Consider the following 21,100-nt stretch of genomic DNA (forward strand, 5'->3'; position numbering starts at 1 on the left):
ATTCTGTTTGTTTTTATGTACCTTTGCCTGCTATCTCCAGCAAGTTTTTAAAATTTAAAGATATTTGCTTCCCTTCAGGCATTTCCTAGTTTATCATCAAGACTTGTCTCAAGAATTTCCTAAGTTTGATATTTGAATATAAGAATCCATATTCCCATAGAGACATTACAAATTTGTGCAATAAATTATGCATTAGGGGTATAGTACTAATATTGTTGGCAGATTTGAGAAGAAATCTTGATGCAAAAAGAAGGAAGATAAGGCAAGTTTTTCCCTTATTTTGCTGGGGAGAAGTTTCTATAGTAAGTTTTTGAAATTGTTGATATTTGTCTTCTGCCAGAGAGAGTGAACTTTTTGGTCACACCGATCTGGTTTTGATTCCCAACCCACTCTTTAGCAACTCCACACCGCTTTTCTCATTTGGAAACAATGGAGTAAGTAATGCCTACCTCATAAAATGGTGGTTATGAGGAGTGAGATATGTAGGAGGCCAGTAACTTACTCTTTTTCCTCTTGTGATATTATTTGCCACATCCCCACTCTTCTCAAGGGCTTTACTATCAATGGCTGTTTCTTACTGTCTTTGAGCTTAAATAGTCTTTGAAAATGAATTTAACTCTATTCTCTTCTAAATCTAGATGTGTTCAAACCTACAATTCTACTTTGAGTCTTTTTTCTTCATAAATGCATCCCTATCCCATCAGGAGTTTATTAGCCAGTTGGATAGAGTTACACTAATGAGTGAACAGTTGATAATCATTTCATGGTCCTAAGATAGCTACATATTTCTTAAGGATATGTATAAAAACACAATGATTCTTAATGTGGTGGAATTTTAACCAATATAATAACTAAATGAAGTGAAGCACACAAACATTGTGTGGGAAACCATTTGAGGACAGGAAATCCACCATCAGGATAGCTAGCATCAAGTCTTGCAAAGGATTTAACTTTTCCCCCATTTCTTCACTTTTTCGAGTTCGGCAGTAGCGGGTTCTCTAAAGCCACAAGGAATTGTTATATATATTCCAGTGGCAGTAGGATCGCTTCCCCAGAATATGAATCCCTTCCCCAGAATAGGGAATCCCTTCCCCAGAATAGGAAGAAGAAAGAAATTTTTAATAGTTAGTCAATTGTATATCAGATGTGTATAATTTAGAAATGGCTATTTAGAACTTAGATGTCTATAATTTCCTAACTTATAGACATCTGATATACAGTTGACTAATTGAACTGAATGCTGTTAACAACCAGTCACCAATGAGTTACTAGTAACCCACAGGACTAGATTTGTGGAAACAGAATAGTTATGTATCTGAATATTTAATTTATGTAGAAGAAACCCAGATGATGTAGTTAGTGTTAAAAAAAAACTTCTTAAAGGAATAATTTAAAAAATGTAAAGGTAATATGAGTAGAATGTAAAATTATGGACATGTATAAAGTAGATTAAAATGCATAACCTACATAATAAGTCAGATTAGTTAATTGATTATAAACCAAAGAAAGCTGTCATACTTTTTGACTGGGATTCTATAATCCAATTCATAATTTTTAGTATGACACTGACTGGAAGACATTAATTTCATCAGTTGGAAAATCACAATTTACTATTTTCAAAGGTAAAACATAATTATTAGCCACTAATATTTAATCAATTTATATTTATTAAATTAAAATAATTTTAATTCAAGAGCAACCTCACAATGAACAAAAATAGCTACATTATAAAAATGATTTACTATTTACATTTCAAAATAGTCCATCCTTTGTTTTGTCAACTTTGGTTTCACCTGATGCAATTTTTAGTTCTATTCCTCTTCTTGAAAAGTTGAGAAATGTGTACAGAATATAAAATACCATAATAAGAAGAAAGAAACAAAGCTAGAAATAAATTTAAGAAGAGAGAGTTTTTTTTCCATCTTGCCAATCTCTTTGAATGTAATTCTCATTTTGAAAGCCTGTGCAAGTGTTGTCAATATTTTAAATGCAAACAAATAACATTTTATAAGATATATTAAAAAAGAAAACCAAATCCAGGGGACATTTACCTGTAATGGAACCAGTCTAACATCTCTGTAAAACACGATTACATCTAAGGTTCTGTCTACGGAAATTTTAGGCAGTTAGAAGTTAGGTGAATAATTCAAAAGAATCTAGATATTTGGAGTTATCATAACAAAACATCTGGTGCCGGGTTAAATTCTGTATTCTTAACCTGGTATCTAAGTGTAGTGCAGAGATACATAGCCTCACATTTGGTTAGTTTCTGAAAAATGAATTAAATTAAAACACACGACAGAGCTTTTCTTCTTACTCGGCTATATCTACATATCATAAAATGTGATAAAACAAAAAATGCAGAGGTTTTGGTAAGCTGGTTCTAAGAATTCGTATTTTAATATATCTTTTCCAGATACTTGAAACATGTTTTTACTCATTTCTTTCTCTTGAAACAGACTTCAAAACTAAAGCATCAATTCTATTAAATTGAGCTAAATCTGCATAAAGGCAAACTTTTGTAACAAATAAAGTGTATTTAGGACTTTATTATCTGAAGCTGGATCTTAGGTAATTTCAAGACATCTAATAATTTCAAGCAAATTCTTTATTTTGCCTCTCAAAAGAGTTTTTATTGGTCTGCTCCCTTCCAAATATATCTCACATAATTCTTCAAACACTTTACATGGAAGCCCTCTCAGCCCATTCACTCTGGCTCCCTTTGGTTTGGCTTTGTTCTTTCCAACTTTACTAAGCCCACCTTTATCCCATCACTTTCTTGTGTCTAAATTGAAGTTATCTGTAAAGACCTAGCTCAGAAATCACCTGCATTTTTCCTCATTTTCCCATTCAGAAGTGACCTGTCCTGTGTCTGGACTCTTGTAGCACATACTCTGTCGTTATTGGAAGCAGAACCTATGTTTTCTCCTTGGTAACCTCCTTAAAAGCTTGTCCCCGAACCATGTTTGAACAACATTTAATGAATAAATAATAATAATAATACATTAATACTTTAACCAAACAATCAAAACATCTGAATGATTTAGTAGATAATTTCACTTTTAAATCAAGCTTTGTGTTTTATGCAAATCATAAATCTCTCATCAAGAGGCCACTTGGCTATGGAAGGATATTTTTCCATGTTCTTTGTCAAAGAAACTTTAGGGAGTCATTTTTTTTTTAAGCTTTTAAAATCAGAGGTAACTTTAATCTGTCATACTGTATAGAAAAAGGTGATCATTCAACTATATTTTTTAACTTAAATCTCCCAAAACACTGGTTTGATTGAAGGAAATATTTAATGAGAATACACTAAACATTGGAGATTATAAGCTTATGAATTTCAAAAAGTTCATAATAGATCACAAATATTACATATATATTTAAAATGAAAGTGACAAAAGAAAATAATATGTATAGTAACATTCTGTGGGAGCCAGCACTACTACAGACTCTGGAACTTGTCCTGATCGCACGTTTGTATGTAGATAGTTGGAGAGCTCTGGGTTATATTTAAGTGTAATATATCTATGTTTTTTTTAAGTTATTTTAAACACACTAAAACTAAATATAATCATCCATAATTTTATAATTTCAAAATCAACAATTTAGAAATATTCTATCTCTGCTTTATTCTTCCAACTCTCTTAATTACAGTTTCGGAAATCATGGACCTACGATGTGTGAATGTATTATGCACCTGTGTATTACGTATGAAAAAAGTTTATATAAATATTGAGAGGCTTTTCTTAATAGTAAGATACATCTTTGGGGCCATTTTTTATGAATTACATTTTATAGTGCCTACTTTCTTTTTGAAATCCTAAGTGTATTATCAAGTACCAAGTACAGGAAAGAGTGGATGCTATAAATATATGATGGAATCAGCTCACTCATAGAAAGGTCCTGTGCCCTAAAAGAATGAATCTTAGAATGTTGAATCATTTTTGTAACTCAGTTATTAAGAGGGCATTTCATGTAAACAAATGTTACCTTCTGTGATGCAATTCAATCTGTTTTAAATTATTCTTTGACCACTTTACTTTCTTTGGCTGTTAGATGGTTCGACATCATTGTGTTTTATTACTCCATTGTGGCTAACCTTAATTAAATCAGTAGTGTCTCTTTGACTGCACATCTGTCTTCAATTAGTTTGCTCTGTTGGCTTTTCCTCCCTCTACCATACAGTACTTAAATATGCAAAGCTATCACTGTACTTACCACGTGATGGCAGCACTTTGCTCTGAGAGCACGGATCAAATTGTAGACTTCATTTTAACTACTTTTATATCACATCCAATTATCCAAAATTTAAAAGGCAAGGTCTCTGCCTGTCTCACTAAATTCCAAAAATTGAGTGTTTGGAATGTATATAGGTTACTGTCTATGCTGTTCCATTATTGGTCTTATATCTTTGGTCCAGTACAGAGCTATTTCCAAATATTCTGAGGAGTAATTTATTATGTCTGTCTCTTATACACATCTATTGGTCTTATATCTTTGGTCCAGTACAGAGCTATTTCCAAATATTCTGAGGAGTAATTTATTATGTAGGTAGCTTGTACTTTCCCAAATTACTTGGTTAATGCAGTAGTAAATATCTTCATAGATACAGTCTCTAAAATTTTAAGATTAACTGAAAGTAAAAGAAATCAATCAACAATTGTGTTTATTCCAATACTTTAATGATGGAACGGAAATAACTACCTAGCAGTTTTAAAAATCATGTATTTGGGAATTTTGACTCCCTTTAGCTAGCTTTAATTTTGCTAGCATTTACTTCAGGGATCTTTCTCCTCTCTCTCTCTTTGTTTCTTTTGCTGTCCATCCCTCTTTCCTTTCCTTCCTTCCCGCCTCCTGTCTCTGTCATCTACCTGTTGTTATTGCTATTACTGTTTTTGTTTCTGATATTTTTACTAAAGGGATTTTGCAGTTTTATCTCATATTTTAATTTTCTTTTGAATGTGGACCTTAAAATTTCAGGTTTTAAGTGTCATTGTGACCAGAATTATTTGGAATGTTTTCCCTTGAATTATGTACAGTCATACTTTCTGTATGTTTTCTATTACATTTCAGGGGTTCTAATTTAAGAAGAGATATTGCATCTTAAAAGTAATTTAGAAGTTTAATTTTTTTTCCAAATCTACTTCAGTATAATTATTATCTATTTGGGAAAATCTAAAGCAAACTGGACACTAGAAAAATGGGCTAGGTAGCTTCAACATAGCTATTTGTAGTTTTCACACACCACCAAATTGTAAGTTTTCACAAATACAGGTGTTCAAACTCTGATATCTCTATCAATCATTTGTAAGTCATTAGGAATGGAAGTTAAAGGAAGGATGTCATTGAAAATTTATTTTTAAATGACAAATTATTAAATGACTATTATATCAGTCATTACAGGTATATTTTATATATATATGTAAACAATATATCTATTATAAAGGTATTACAAGTCATGAGAAATGGAATGTTGCAGTCTTTTCTCTTATAAAAATAAAAATATTTCTCTTAAGATTTTTCACATTCACATAGTGGCTCCTTTTAGAGGAGAAGATGAAGACATGTTGCCTCCATTTGCTGTGTTCCAGAAAGATGGCAAAGCTCTTATATTCACAGTTTCCTCTCTCCATACACATTGGCCTTATGACTGAATTCTTAATGACATTTTAGTGAACAATTTAGTTTGTTTATAATGATTCGTTATAGATAATAAGATCAATGATCACTTCGGGAGACAAAAGTAATCATATAAGACAATGTAACAAATGAAAGTGAAGTTAGCTTAACTAATAACATGGCATAGAGGAATTTTTTCTTACGTAAAAAAATACATGCTGGCTCTGTATACTATAATCCTTGCTTTTAAAAGGAAATCATAATGTTGCCTTTTAAGTAGGTCTTCCTTTTTTGAGGTGTTTTTAGTTTAGAAGTGATTTTGGAAGAAACCATTTAAAATATAGTTTACATGAGAATTAAAATTTTATAGTAAATAATGAAAGTTTGACTAAGACATTATCATATATGAAAATTAAGAAAGTAAATTCATTTTGTCTTTTAATAAATTTAGGCTGTAATTCCAGTTATGTTCAAATAAATAGAATGAAAAAAGAATGTATCCAGTGCCGAGTTCTGCTTTGGTGCTAAAAAATGCAAATACAATAATGATCTTTATCTTCAAAAGATTAATAGCATGGGGGATCACATGTGAAAGAAAAAATATTCAATTTTGAGGTACATCAAATTTTCATGGGCAATTTTTAATTTTTTAATCTTCCTTTTATTCTCTTTTGAAGCAGAGGCATTTTCTTTCTTGCTATTTGTTTGCACTACACTTGCATTAGGCTGTCAGGCAGGTATTTCCAACTGACAATTGGAGGAAAAAAAAAAAAGCTCAAGCAGGAATAAAGACTATTGTAAAACATGCAGGTTTGTTTGAGTAAAAAGTCATTCTAAAAATAGTCACTTTGAAAAAAGTTCTTACATAATCCTGAAACTGTGAGAACTTACATCATGTCTGCTTAGATAACAAGAATGCTGTCCTTAAATCGAATCCGAACATTTTGAAAATTCATTAAATTCTGCCCAAAAGAAAAAGGTTGAGCACATTTCCAGTTTGTTTTCATATCATTCCAATTTGGTCAATGGCCACTAAGTAAAGAGGAAGTTTGGACAGTTATTTGATAAATGCATGTCTGGTCTCACGAGACCTAACCTCCCTAGTTAATGTCATTAATCTTTCTCCAAATAGATTATATTAATGATCTATTAATCTATAACAATCATTTCATTAATCTTTCTCCAAATAGATCCTTAAAAAATACTTTGTCTACGTATAGATGGTTATATTGCAGTGGACTGTACAGATTATGACAGAACCAGAGGCAGAACAAATAAATTATAATTAATTCTATTTTCCAGATTTTTTAAACATGATGATGTTTGGTTGCACATAAATGTAAATCAATGACCGATTGCATTTTTCTTTTTCCATCTCAGTTGAAGATAGACAAAACTCACTTGTCTTACTGTTCATAATTTTTTCCAGATATCTTTAAATTGATTATTCAATAAATATTACTAGCATAGAGATTCATGAAGACAGTAATTTTTGTCTATTTTGTTTGTTGTAGTATCACCAACACCTTGAAGAGGTTCTGTGATATTATTTGCACTAAAAATATCAGCAAATGTATGTAAAAATGATGACCTAGTAAAAGTAATTCAGATCATATTTTTCATAAATGATAAACACGTTTGCAAATATCCTTTTAGCATTAAATATTTTGAAACTTACCAAATTATATACTTAAAATTAAGGATCAAGTATTTGGTAAGAAACTTTCCATTTTTCCTCAAATTTGAATGAAAGTGATCATCTTCAGTGTTTCTGTTGTTATGCCAATACAATTAATTGCCACTATATGGGATCAGTAATGTAGATAATGGAAGATAAAATCAATTGATAATTTATAAACAACTGTTTTTCTATAAATGTTACTTTCAAGATAAGAACAAAAAATTCTATTCTATCTTTATAACACTCCTGTCACTCTACTTCAGCTTGGAAGCGGCTTGATTAAAGCTGATAGGCAGCTTACCAAATTTCAAAAGGAAAAAGTAGTAATTATGGATGTATATATATAATCTATATCATTCCCAATAAAATAAAAAAATGCTATATAAATTAAAAATGTCATTTGTCAATCTTAATAATTATAAATTAACATCAAATGAGAAAGGAAAGAAGGGGTTCTGAAATGCAATAGGAGAGATATGTAAGATACAGAAAATTTAGAGACAAACATGATAAACATGTTTTGGAAGAAGTCCTTGGTTATTCAGTCTTTGACTATTGTAAAAATTATGATTGTGCCTAAGTCTAAGTCAGTGGCTTTTAAATATTTTTAAGCTTAAATATATTTAAACACGTTAATATAATTTAATTTATAATAATTTATAAATTATAATTTAATATACTTAAATATTTAAGCTGGACAACAAGCTTAAATATTTTGATCTTAGAACTTATTTAATAATCCAAAGAACTTTGTTTTATGTAATTTATATCTACTGATATTTATCATATTCAAACTAAATAAAACATTAAAACAAAAAATAGTCAAGCACATACTCCATTAGTCATCAAAGCAATGATATTATGACACCTTATGTAGCTGCTGGAAAACTCCACTGTACACTTGAGAAAAAAATGAGAGCGAAAAAGCAAATAACATGTTAATCTTAAGAATATTTTGACCTTGCAGACCCCTGAAAGGGTTTCTGGGACACCCCCGCCCCCACTAGCAATCAGTGGACACACTGTGAGAATTACTGGTCAAGACCCACACTCATGGAAATGAAGTACTGTCCAAAATGAGAAGAAACTGATTAGCATCAGTTTCTTTGACAGTCATCGTAACAATTACATATGTCAAGATCATTTTATCATGCTATTTATTTTAATTTTGTGTTTTGTACTGAAAAAATATCAAGTTTTCAGCTTTCTTGAAAAGATTCATTATTGATATTAGCATTCATTTTAATGGTCTCTAATCTTCTTAGGAACTTGTTTCACTCAGAATTTCACAACTCTAGACATATATGGCATGAATTAAAAATATATTGTATCATAAAAACTTGTCTGTTCTATCTTTGGTTAAAAACAAACAAAACAAGAAAATAACTATTTTATGGTGCACAGAAACCCAGAGTAAATAATGATAATTGGCAAGCATAAAATAATGCAAATTCTTCCATAAAGAGGTTTTCTGTTCATAAAGTCTCTTTAATGTTTTTGTACATTAATAATAGTTGGATGGAAGCAAAATGGTGATTCAACAGTTATTGAGTTTATTAAATGTCACTGGCAATGAGGATGCTTTAAAACAAAAACTACATAATAGGCCTATATAGAAAGACATTTGAATTAGGTAGTTGTAAAAATGTTTTCTATATTTCTCTATATTCCAAGTTCTTTTTATAAAAAGAATCAGATAAAAATAGTGTGATCTATAGAACTTGAAATACATGCTTTTGAATTTGAAATGCTTTAAAGAGGAAAAGTGAATTTTGCTATGTTCTTTTTAAGAACAATATGGTAGAAATTATATTTCACTATCTTTCTTACACATTTGGAAATAGAAACTGGTGATCCTGACTTTTACCAAACATTTCTTCTGAAAAATTTTTCTGGCTTGAGTTGTGGTAATAGGTTGGTGCAAAAGTGACTGCCGGTTTTGCCATTACTTTCAACGGTAAAAACCACAATTACTTTTTGCACCAACCTAATATTATTTTGATTAATCTGTTCAAATTATAATTAACAAATTGCATTTTTCAGTGTCTAAAACACGATAAAATATAAAATGATGGCTATATCTGTCATTCCTGTTCAAACATCTACCAAACTCAACACCCCAATCAAAATTTTGTATTTCTGATATAATTTGGTTTCATTTGAAAATCCATGTGTTTTTGGCTTTTTAATGATTCCTTGTATATTAACATGTACATCACAGTAATAAAAAAGAAAAATAATGTTTTCATGGTCTTGTTCAGTATACATAAGATTCCTTTCATCTTACCCCATACCCACGTTTCTTTCCCCAGATCATGTTGCACAATGGAGAATGGGTGAAATATTATGGTTTACATAATGTATGTAATACATGTGGATGAAAAGTGGAAAAATAACCAAGCATTTCATGGATAGTTAGATATCTGGATTTGGGGACTATTATTAAGTTGACAATTAGTGTCTTTGGCATTCCTCCACCTCTCCTTGGGCAGCATATCCCTGGTTCTATGATCCTCCTATCCAAGTGAGAAAGTTGTCTGCCCCATGCTCTTATTGTACTCTGACTGCCCCCCACTGTGTCTCCATTGGCATTCTCATTTCCCTCCCCCATCAGCATTTACTTGCCTGTCTTATTTCCACAGGTCCTGCTTCCTGGTGGTAATCTGATCAACTAACTTTTTGAAAATAATTGCATTATAAAAACTAGGCTTTATGGATATTATTTTAAAAGACATGTCATAAATAATATTTAAGAAATCTTGGTATGGTAAAATTTAGGCCTTTCTCTTCTTCTTAGATCATGTATTAATAGTCCCATCCTCATTATTTAGGCCCATAGCTAGACCATATGACTAAGGCACAACAATTTTGAAGCCAAGTTTGGTGTTTAGATGGGCCAGTTGGTCTTACTTTTCATGTCAGATGAAACGAACATATAAATCCCCATTGTGGACCAGACCAAAGTATGCAGATGGCTCAGTGCAGTTCCATGGCTACTACTGGAAAAGAACAGAAGTACCCATTGATGGTAGGCCAGTGAATTCATCTTCAGGAATGAAGGTCCATAAACAAGAGATAGTGTGATATGGTCAGAGTTCTACATTTACTGTCTGATTCTGTATGTATGGCAGAGGTATTTCTAGCAATAAATTTAAATGACTATAGAAATATTTGAAAATGCATAGTCAATCATTCCAAGAAAATGTAGAAGCTCTCAAAACCAAAACTTTAGAAGAGCATTTTGATTTTCACAGACAACAAAATGAAATTCTTATTACCAGATAAACAGGTATAGAACTCTGAAAGCTGAAATTGTCCAAATTGATTCTCTTAGATTTTGTTGGATGTTTGCTATGCGCATGTCATTACAGTTTGAATTTTCTTTTTATATTAAACTGCTCAAGGTTTAAACAATTTTTTTTTGCACAAACACATGGAAATGAGGAATGTAAAATTTGTTTTTATTAATCTTGTACATACAATGTTAAAGAAGACTTCACCTCCAAATGAAACTGATTTCTCTTATGCTTTTTCCTTTATTTTTCTTATGGACCTGTCCTTTACAGAAACAGGGAGGGCTAAAATCCTTCTGACCAGAAGTGATCATCTACTTCTGGTCAAAAGAAAATGGGGTGCTAATTAGCTACTATCATTTGTAACCAACAATTCCCTCCACTCCCAGTCCCACCCGCTCCCGAACCCATCCACCCACTACCACTTGCCCAAGGCAGAAGCTCCCACAGTGATGGCTTAGTAAGAGTTCACCAAGGCAACGCATGGATATGAAACTCTTCTTTGACAGGTGCCGCAAATGAGCTTTATTGAAAGTGGAGTTTCCAGTAGTGGTCTGTGGAAGTAGCATCAGGCTTTTCTCCTACAATTCGGCCACATCAAGGAACTCGAAATCATATTCCTTGCATGACTTATCTAATGATTTTTCTTCTCACCTAATCTCTCCAACCTGTCCCAATGGCTCTTGTTTTATTGACCAGTATGTTTCTCCTCATCCTGTATTGCCTGTTTCTAAATTTAAAACTCATACCTAAAATCTTAGTATCAAACAAAAATAGCTCAGGTTTTCTCAACTGTACTTAAATTTAATATATTGGGTTTCAACTAAATAAATCTTCAAGGTTTTAGGAATGCTTCAGCTTGTTTTGGTCTTGATATAGTTTTCAAGCAAACCAACAAATAAAAAATCTTCTGAAATAGCAAGGCTTGTGTTCAACCAAACTAGCTAGCATGGGGAAAACAACAACAACCAAAAACATTTCCAGAGGTTTTTAACTACGGAGAGTTGTTTAGGCATCAGGATGGTTTTGCACAATCTGTCTATACTTTCCCATCAGGTGTTTTAGTATGAAACTAAACCCCAGGGGGAAAGAAAAAATTCCTTTTGACTTACTCCATAATTCTTGTTTGACCCGTATTTTATGCTAGCTCAAGCAGAAATCTGCTAAGAAGCTTACAAAAAATCTTTGAAAAGCTCTTTAGGGACAATTTTTGTCACTCTTGATAGAAATGCCTACAGATGGACCCACAGCCTTTTCTAATGGAGTCACAAACATTGCCTAATGCCTCACTGGGCTTGCACAGTGGGAAGGCTTCCTTTTGCTAGGTTAAATCAACAACCTTTAGAAAGGAGGACCATGTAGATAGAGAGTATTAATTGAATTCCGCCATCATTTCTAGCTACCGCTAATCATTTGTAAGAACTTGAGAGAGAAGTCATAAGTGACTGTTCTTATTAAAACTAGGAGACTTTGATTTTAAAGGAGACAATGTATTGAAAAATTGTAACTCGAAAAGTCACAAGACAATGTTATATTTGTCAGTTCTGAAAATTTCTAGCTGTGTGTTCTTATACCAGCCAGCCTACCCCTCTGACTCTTTGATTGCTCACCCATAAAAAAACAAGTATAAGAATATTGAAATGACTATCTCATCCACTTAATGTGATAAAATGAGAAATGGATGACAAAACGCTCTGTACAACATGAAGAACTATTCAAATGCAGAGTATTATTTTCAGAATGCAGATGGGATTATATGAACTCCATTTTGAGGTTTGAAATGGGACACTTTTATCCCAACACTTACGATTATTATTAATACTTCTGCAGTTAGTGAACAGGAACTTGCAGGTTCTTTTTATATGTTTGTATCTCTGCCTAGTTTTTCTCTCTGCACTTTAAAGAATTTATATTGCATTTTATATAAATTTAACACTACAGTATGTTTGCTATGAAGTGTCTGGAAATATACATGGATCAATTATATTGGTATATTTATAATAGCAGAAAAATTATACTTTAGAAAATAAGGCTTTTTATTTATCATCTATTAGAACAAAATTAAACATGAAAGCATGCTATGTTATCTAGTTTTCCTTTTGATTACGATTTTAATAAAGAGTGACTTCTAAGTCAATCACAAGACTAAATGTATGAGAATATCTATTAGAGCACTATTCAAAAAAAGGGATTAAAACACTTTAATATAAATTTTAAGGACTATGTCTAGGAAGAAAATCATATAAAATGTTATGTAGAAACACTTAAGTCACAATAATTAAAAATAAGGTGTGAAATAAGGGAAGTGTTTGATTACTGTGGCATTTATAATTAAAAGAATATTTCAAGTAATAACGTGAATAACATGAAATCAAGTGAACTTATTTGATGGAAGAAAAGGTGAGAGGTGGAATTTTAAAAATGAAAGTTTTAGTAAGGCTAACAAGAAAAAAGAAATTGTGCTTTGGTGATAATCTATAAACTGGGCTGAGTAACACATATTCAGAATTATCCTAATGTTTAAGCTGATTATTTCCTTAATTACCTAATTTAGGAAACACCTCAGTGGTTTACCTCTGTAATGCGACATATGTCTTACATTGCCACCACATATATAATTAATTGGGAGAAGGACATATGAAATGTTTTTAATTTTATGAGAATAAAAAGAATGCAACAGGAAAGTATAAGGCTTGATTTTAATTTTGTGCCAAATATGGACTCATAAAATCAAATATTTTAGGGCTGAGAAGTACTCAAGGGGACAAATACTACTATCCTATTTTTTTAAAAAATTATTTTAATATGTGCTTTTGAATTAAATTTGAAGATAATTGTATAATCACCCTAGCTTCATTCTTTGTCACTGGCAGTGGCACTCTTTCTTGGGGGAAAATTCTAGAAATGTTGGGGTTAGGTTACAGATGTACATGTGCTTTCGTTTCTGAACACAGCTATGAGTTCAAGGTTAGCCACTTCTCCAAAGCAATGGAATTTACCTTCCTCTATCCAGGAACCTGAGAAGATTGCAAAGTAGATCAGACGTGGGAGACAGAAATAGCAGAAATGTTGCCTAGGGTAGCCCAATCCCATTATTTATTTACATTTTAATGTAATCTCTGATGTTTTTATTTGGTGACAATTTTCCATCTATCTTACAGTGTTTCCAAGATGGAACTTTGTCCTGCTCTCAAATGTCCAATCATTACAGCTGTCACTAGCAATGAAGCAGTAATTAAAATCTACTGCAACGAAATCAAATGAGAAAACAAAACTGACACATTCATTTTAAGCTGCATCATATAACAATGGCTCAGAACCCAGTAGTTTATGAATGAAATAAAGATACTTTATTTATTACACAGGCACTTGGAGATTCACATGCCCAACACATCTGATACACTTAACAACTATGGAAACACGAGTGGAAAATGTCTGTTTGTAGGATCAAGAGAGAACTTTCACCATGTAAAGGTAAATGAATGCATTAACAATTTTTCCTTTACTTTCCTCTAAGAATTTTCAAAATCCACTAAATTTTTAAAAGTTACACTTGAAATAATAGGCAACAAAAACTGATCCACATTCCAACTGGTAGGCTAACTTGAACTGTGAGCAATTTAAACTTTTATCACAATGAAACATATTTATAGTCATGCTTGAACAGATTAGGTTAGTAGCATGCATTCCATTCTGCAATATGAATATTGTTAATCTATTTCCCAACAAAAGTCAAAAGATGCCCAGTGCATAGAAAAATACAAATCACTGTAGTCAATATATTACGGGACTGGTCTTGGGACTTACATGGTGATGATGAAGTCCTGAAATGCCATGCCCACAAAAGCACATTAAAAAGTGGATAAACATATTTTATCAGACAATCTCTAAAAATTAAAGAGGAGAGCTTTAAATTTGGGGGATGTTCTTGCTGTGTGCTTTGAACAGGGCCTTTCTGCTCACCTCCTTCTGGCTTGACTGGTCCATCAGACATCACCTTCCTGAGGGCTAGCTGGCTTTGGTCTTGGTTGCCATTGGCTGGTGGAGGCAGATTATCAGACTGAGTTCTTTGAATGGGGAGGACTCCTGCTATGCTGTGTCTGTGCTGCTTCCTGGCATGATTAGACTGACCGCTTTTATGTGCTGCTGTGGCAGTGTGGGTGAAATGGAAACCCAGAGTATGTATCCTCAGATGGAACCAGCTTAAATGTTATTCATGCAAACAGAAGTGCTCTTTTGCTGTATTTAAATAAGTTGTGTTTTCAAATGCCAAAATGACACCACATGCACAGCACTAAAGGGGTTTAAAACTGGCTGTTTCTTTGGAAATGATGACTAGGGAGATGCAGAGAACAATGATCTATCTCCATTGCCTGGCTAATGCCTTTTAGAAGTAACAGGGCACCTACATTTGTGAAATATTTGCACTTATTTTTATATAATTATATCAATTGACTAAATTTTCACAAATGAAATGAAAATACAGCAGTTAAGATAGGTCAATTGTTATATTTTGCTTGACTTATAGCTACCAGACATGGTACATTTTGATTTCCAATGGTTAGAAAAAAAATCTGTAAAATCTGTCATTGCATACAAAGTGTGATCCAACAGAATGGACCCAATTGTGCTCCTCAATGAAGTTGCATTGCCTCATGACATATGCTTATATATATATTAATTTAATGTAGTTTTTTGAGAATATAAGAAATAAGATTTTCTTCACAGACTTTTCAAGACTACAAATTTTTGCACATGGAAAGTTACCATATTTCACAAGCATAATTTATTAGTGTTTTAAAGCACTGTCTTGAAATGGCTTTTCCTCCAAGGTTCTAGAAGTTGACTGTTGGTTGCATTATCTTCTGCCTAGACTTTTTGAGTGTTTTCAGACACAAGAATCTAATTGTGAATCTGCTCTAAATACTTATATGAGTGCACTTTTTTATTTTTTGGCATAAGGTCTGAAAAACTGGCAGCCACTTGTGCTTATAATTTCTGTATTCTAAAAGATATTTAAGCGCAAACAAAAAGGACACACAACATTGCTTTGCCTCCAAACATCACAGACACTGTATCAAATGCTATGAGCCAGGTTGGATGGATGGTGTAAACAAAGGAGAAACAGCCAGTTTTATTTCAGTCTATGTAAATAAAAAAATTCTAAATAAGAGAGAGCATATTAATGTATTGATATCGTTCTTACACAGACGAAGGGACAGAGAACAGGGTGAGCAGAGGATGTTGAAAACTGAAAGCAAACAGGAAAGGACAGCAGGAGAGAAAGGCAACAGATGAACATTAAGCTGCCATGCTGAGGAATTTATTTGCGTCTTTTACTTGGTTGAATGCGGAGTTGTTGCACGGCAGCTTCGGCAGCAGCTATGGCAGCCCCTGCATCTTCCAGGTGGGTCTGAGTGACGCTGGTTTTGCTTTGACTGCGAGATGGTCCATGAGAACGGAGATGGCCTTCTGATGATGATTTTGAGCTACCAGGACTACTATGGGATTTCTCAATGGTGGGAACCTGCATGTCTGGTCACAAAAGGGTAAAACATGAGTTAAAGTTGTTCCAGCACTCCTCCTGTCAAGCTTAGTCTACACATAATTTGAAACTGTCTAAACTTTATGTTAATTCTGGGTCTTATATGATTCATTTATGCAACTGGTCATCATAGAGAACTGTGATTAAACATCTGGGAAACAATTTGGGGGAGGAAAGGCAAAAGGATGATAGCAATGAGAAGAGATAACTTTGAAAAAAGAAATACATTCTGACTAGCTTCTAGTAATAAATATGTTAACTTCTAGTTTCACCAAGCACCTCTGCTAATTCCAGTACAGGTCAGGTAGGAGACGGTACACAGGAGGAGTTTTAAGTAAAAACAGGATGAAGGATGTAAGTCACTAGGACATATTAAATGTGGAGATTGTAGAATCATGCCTCAAACCATTGTAGAGAATGTATGGATCACATATTTCCTAAGGCAGTCATAGAAAGAGATCTTTATACTAATGATCTTGCAGAATGTTAAGCAAGATAGAGTTGAGATGGCTAAGTAGAACCCATAAATGATCTATAAAACTCATTAATAAATAATCTACAGCACTCATAGTCAGTGGTTTATGATACCAACTCAGTGGCCTACTGGACATGGACTCACTTTCTCATCTCCTAGAACATTTGCATTTATGATTCAGAGAATCTCATGTACAAAGAACCACTTTTCAATTTGATGGACTTTCCTAGAAAAGGTGACAAGGAAGTAATATTCAAGTCCAATATAAAAATTATATTTAATACTTATAAATAGTTCAGTATATGTAGGTAAGGTACCACACGTTTTATCCCACAGAGGCAGTAACTCAGTTTATGATGAGGATTAATGTTGTGTTGTAGGACAGCTGGTAATGAACCTCTCAAAGGAAAAGCTCATTTGAATGAGAGTGCTGTGCATATTTGCATATTGTCAAACCCAATGTATGGCACTGTTATTTAAAAAATAATAATTTATTAAAAAATTAGCTTGAGTTCAACATTTAGGAAAGACTTAAGTAAATTTCAGCATACCAATTGTTTTGATGACAAGGGAAAATATTCTTTGTATGATAAATAAAAAGTAGCATGCAAAATTATATTTATTGGGTAAGACAATATTTATGGACAACCAGAGATTCAACAAGTAGAAAGATTATACCTTAATGGTAATGATGATTATGTCTAGTCAATGAACCAGTAGGGATTTTTCTATTATCTTTATGAAATACCCAAATGCATTTTCTGAAATCATGTTATCATGGATTTTGAGGTGGAATAGACCAAACAGCTCATATAGTCCAACCTCCTCCATTTTACATGTTGGAAAATGGACAGTTAGAGAAGTGAAGATAACAAAGTCCTACACCTAAGTATGGGTGATGATCTGAGAATAAAGCCCATTTCTCCTGACTCCACATCCATCACTCTTTGCATGACATTATATTAAGTATTTTCCAGTCATGTCTAGTCTATTAGTATATGTTAAATGTACAAACATTCACACTAAGAAGATACAGACTGAACAAATAGACACAAAGCTTTTTCTGCTTAAAAAATATTTCCTACCCTTTGATGGGTCAGGGAAGATACCATGGCTTCTGCTTTTGATAACAGATGGCTTTGGGGACTGCTGGCTGCTCTGACTGGAATGCGACTTGCCATGATCAATGCTTTCAGTCTGTTCTTTGAGAGGATACCACCTTGGAGTGTTATCGAGGTGAGATGTGCTAGATAAATCAATCAATACCTGAAAAAAGTGTAACAAATCAATGAAATTTAGGGACTAAAGTATGATTAATTCATTACTTTTTCTATGTTCTAAAATTTATTAAAGGATATAAACCAAGGAATACAGTATAACTTTTGAGGATGATGATTCTTTCTTCTTCATTTTTCTTCACCAGTGATACTGGAAACAATGTCTTTTACATACTAGATGCTTAATAAATGTTTGCTTGAACTGAACTGTATAAAATTTTTGACTATTAAATAAATTATTTGGATATGATCTTAAAAGGGTCACAAGTCAATCTGTTCATAAAACAAAACTTCTTTTTGTTGTAAGAACTCATTTTAATCTTAACAGTGAAACCCCGTCTCTGCTAAAAATACAAAAAAAAAAACGAGCGTGGTGGCTGGTGCCTGTAGTCCCAGCTACGAGGGAGGCTGAGGCAGGACAATGGCGTGAACCCGGGAGGTGGAGCTTGCAGTGAGCTGAGATCGCGCCACCACACTTCAGCCCAGGCAACACAGCGAGACTCCGTCTCAGAAAAGAAAAAAAAAAAAGAACTCATAACTCATTCTAATCTTAAACTGGACTAGCAACCTTGAAAAATGTTTGATTTTAGTCACAAAAGAGACAAACTGGAAAAGAATGAGAAAGTTGCAATTATAAATTTATTTATTCTATTTTAAAACACACTTTAGTTCACATTTGAAATAGGGATATGACTAACACATTTTGTCGTAGTTTAATTGGCAACTTTTTTTTTCTTAGTACATTGGTGCATTTTGCAGTTGCTGACATCTTAGATATGATGAGCTAAAAAGAAATGAAAACCAGACCAATGGATATATGCTTTAGGCTCATATAGACATAAGACCATAAATTAGAGGGACTTCAATAAGTCACTTTTTTGAGACATAAAGTCAGACATAATACTAATCTAGAGTACTCTTGCCTAAGATCAAGATTCGTCCAAGTGGCTAGAGCTGGATGGAGCTGGAAGGTAAGGGTCAAATGCTCCGGTTTTGGTGAAAAGAGAGGTGCAAAGTCTTAACAACCAAACAAGGCCTCATTATCACCTTGATTACACAACCGTTTTATATAATCTCTATCAAAAGGATATCATATTTTGTAGGTTTTGGAGATTATTTTTAATATTCATTTATAACTTCTACCCTAAGCAGAACACTAAACGATATGTGTGTGTGTATATATATTATATATACTATATATGTATAGTATATATTTTATATATGTATAGTATATATACATTGTATATATAATGTGTACATAAACATATATACACTATACATACAATTGTATACACTGTATAGTATACAGACACATATACATTGTATGTATATACACATTATGTATACAATGTATAATATATGTATATACAATGTATAATATATGTGTATATACAACATATAATATATAGTCTACATTATACAATGTGTACATATCTACATTATACATATGTTCCTATGTATAAACAATGTATGTATTATGTTCATATCTATAAACAATGTGTATATATCTATACATGTGTGTATATATATAATAGATTAAAAAAATCACAAGATTTGTTCACTCTACCAATTTCATGATTAGGTTATTTATTTACTTTTAAATTTTTACAAGTACATAGTAAGTGTATGTATTTATGGGGTATATGAGATTTTCTGACACAGGCATACAATTAGGTTATTTTGATTCCTTGATGTTAATGTAAAAATTGTTTTTATTGTTTTCTCCTACTTGTAGTTTTGCTTCTTAAAATGTTTTCAGCAATTTTTCTCAGGAAACTTAATTATAAATAACAATGCAATATGTCACATCGAATCAATTAAAGAACGTGTAAATGCATTTTGAAAAGTCCAGGCCATTTTATAATATAATAAATTTATTACTTCAAATCTCATTTGGACTCACAGTATGATTGCATATCTTCCTATTGAAACAAAATTTCATCTTAGAAATTAATTATAAAGTACATCAAGTGATAGAGTGAAAATCATTTCTTGAGTTGGTATTAATCTACTCAAAGAGTAAATCAGGAAATAAATTCTATCTGCCAAAAGATTTTATGCAGAAATGGCTATCTTACAAACTTCAGAAATATGCTTTGCATCATGCTTTAATTGGTGGTTTACCATAGCAGCAAATAAGGGAAAGGAAGTCAGAGGCTTACCTCCCCAAGGAAGTCGTTGGATGAAAATCTATCATAATCCCAAACTGTCACCTCCAGTGTTTTCTTCTTGAGCTATATAGTTCAAATAGAAACCTAATTAACCTATCTTTCCATCATACATTTTCATTATACATATACAGTAGACATATTTATTTTTATTTCCTTAAACTCCTTCCATTTATGTGAAAATACTTAAAATTTTACCAAAAACGATGTAGTTTAAATATATTAAATATTACATAAAATTTGAATGATTTTGCACTCTAGTGTTTGATCATATGGAACATTATTTTGTGAATAAAATGATAATTCTTATTTATTGTATCCCCACCTCATTTTCAAAAATAGAAATCAGAATTTATAAGTACTCTAAATATAAGAAATTCATAGATTGCAAAAACGTCTAGTATTATATAGATGAAGTATTTGGATTAGATGCTTCAGCAATTTCTAAAAAACTTAGTAGCATTGTCTTATTTCTGCAGGTGAGTTTATTTTAAATTCACAAACCCAGATTATAATTTATATCAAGCTTTGTTTTTGTAATCAAATTAATCTACTAGAAGACAAATTAAGAACCTCATTTTGAAAGACAGTTCACTTGTAAATTGGTTTATATGGGAACTGTCTTTGCAGTCTTCTCTCTGAATTCAACTTTATACATTTCAGTTATTGTCTGTTACTCAAGCAAAGTTATAAAAATGCAGATTTTCAGAAGCACATTAGTGTAATTTTGTCTACAGTTACTTATCTGTGGTGATAACCCTTTATACTAGCCATCATTTTGTGTTCTTCTATAGAGTTTAGCACCACAGTGCCAAATTCTTAGGAGGCCTCAATTTAGCAAAGAGATGAGATCCTAAAATATTGTCTGGTGCAGTAATACAGTTCTATGCATTGAATCTTATTTTTTCTGTATACTGTGTATGAAAGTCAAAATATAGCCAGTTGGAAAATATATTTCCCTCTCAAATTTGATAACTGTGGCTTAGTCTATTAAAAATTTTAAATTCTGAAATAATCAATGGAAAATATTCCACTAGTT

General features: G+C 32.3%; 1 protein-coding gene across 1 annotated transcript in view; it reads right to left on the reverse strand.

Moving 5' to 3' along the window:
* Positions 1-21,100, reverse strand: part of LOC105543919 (protein piccolo-like) — a 92,354-nt gene that overhangs the window by 49,663 nt on the left and 21,591 nt on the right. Inside the window, exons 9-12 of the mRNA XM_011986109.1 lie at positions 20,056-20,127; positions 17,702-17,882; positions 15,937-16,131; positions 14,560-14,742 (exon numbers count right to left, since the gene is read on the reverse strand). Coding sequence (XP_011841499.1) covers positions 14,560-14,742; positions 15,937-16,131; positions 17,702-17,882; positions 20,056-20,127 — 631 coding nt within the window. The remainder of the gene's footprint in view (positions 1-14,559; positions 14,743-15,936; positions 16,132-17,701; positions 17,883-20,055; positions 20,128-21,100) is intronic.

This window comes from Mandrillus leucophaeus, unplaced genomic scaffold (assembly GCF_000951045.1).
Source record: "Mandrillus leucophaeus isolate KB7577 unplaced genomic scaffold, Mleu.le_1.0 Scaffold293, whole genome shotgun sequence".
NCBI lineage: Eukaryota > Metazoa > Chordata > Mammalia > Primates > Cercopithecidae > Mandrillus > Mandrillus leucophaeus.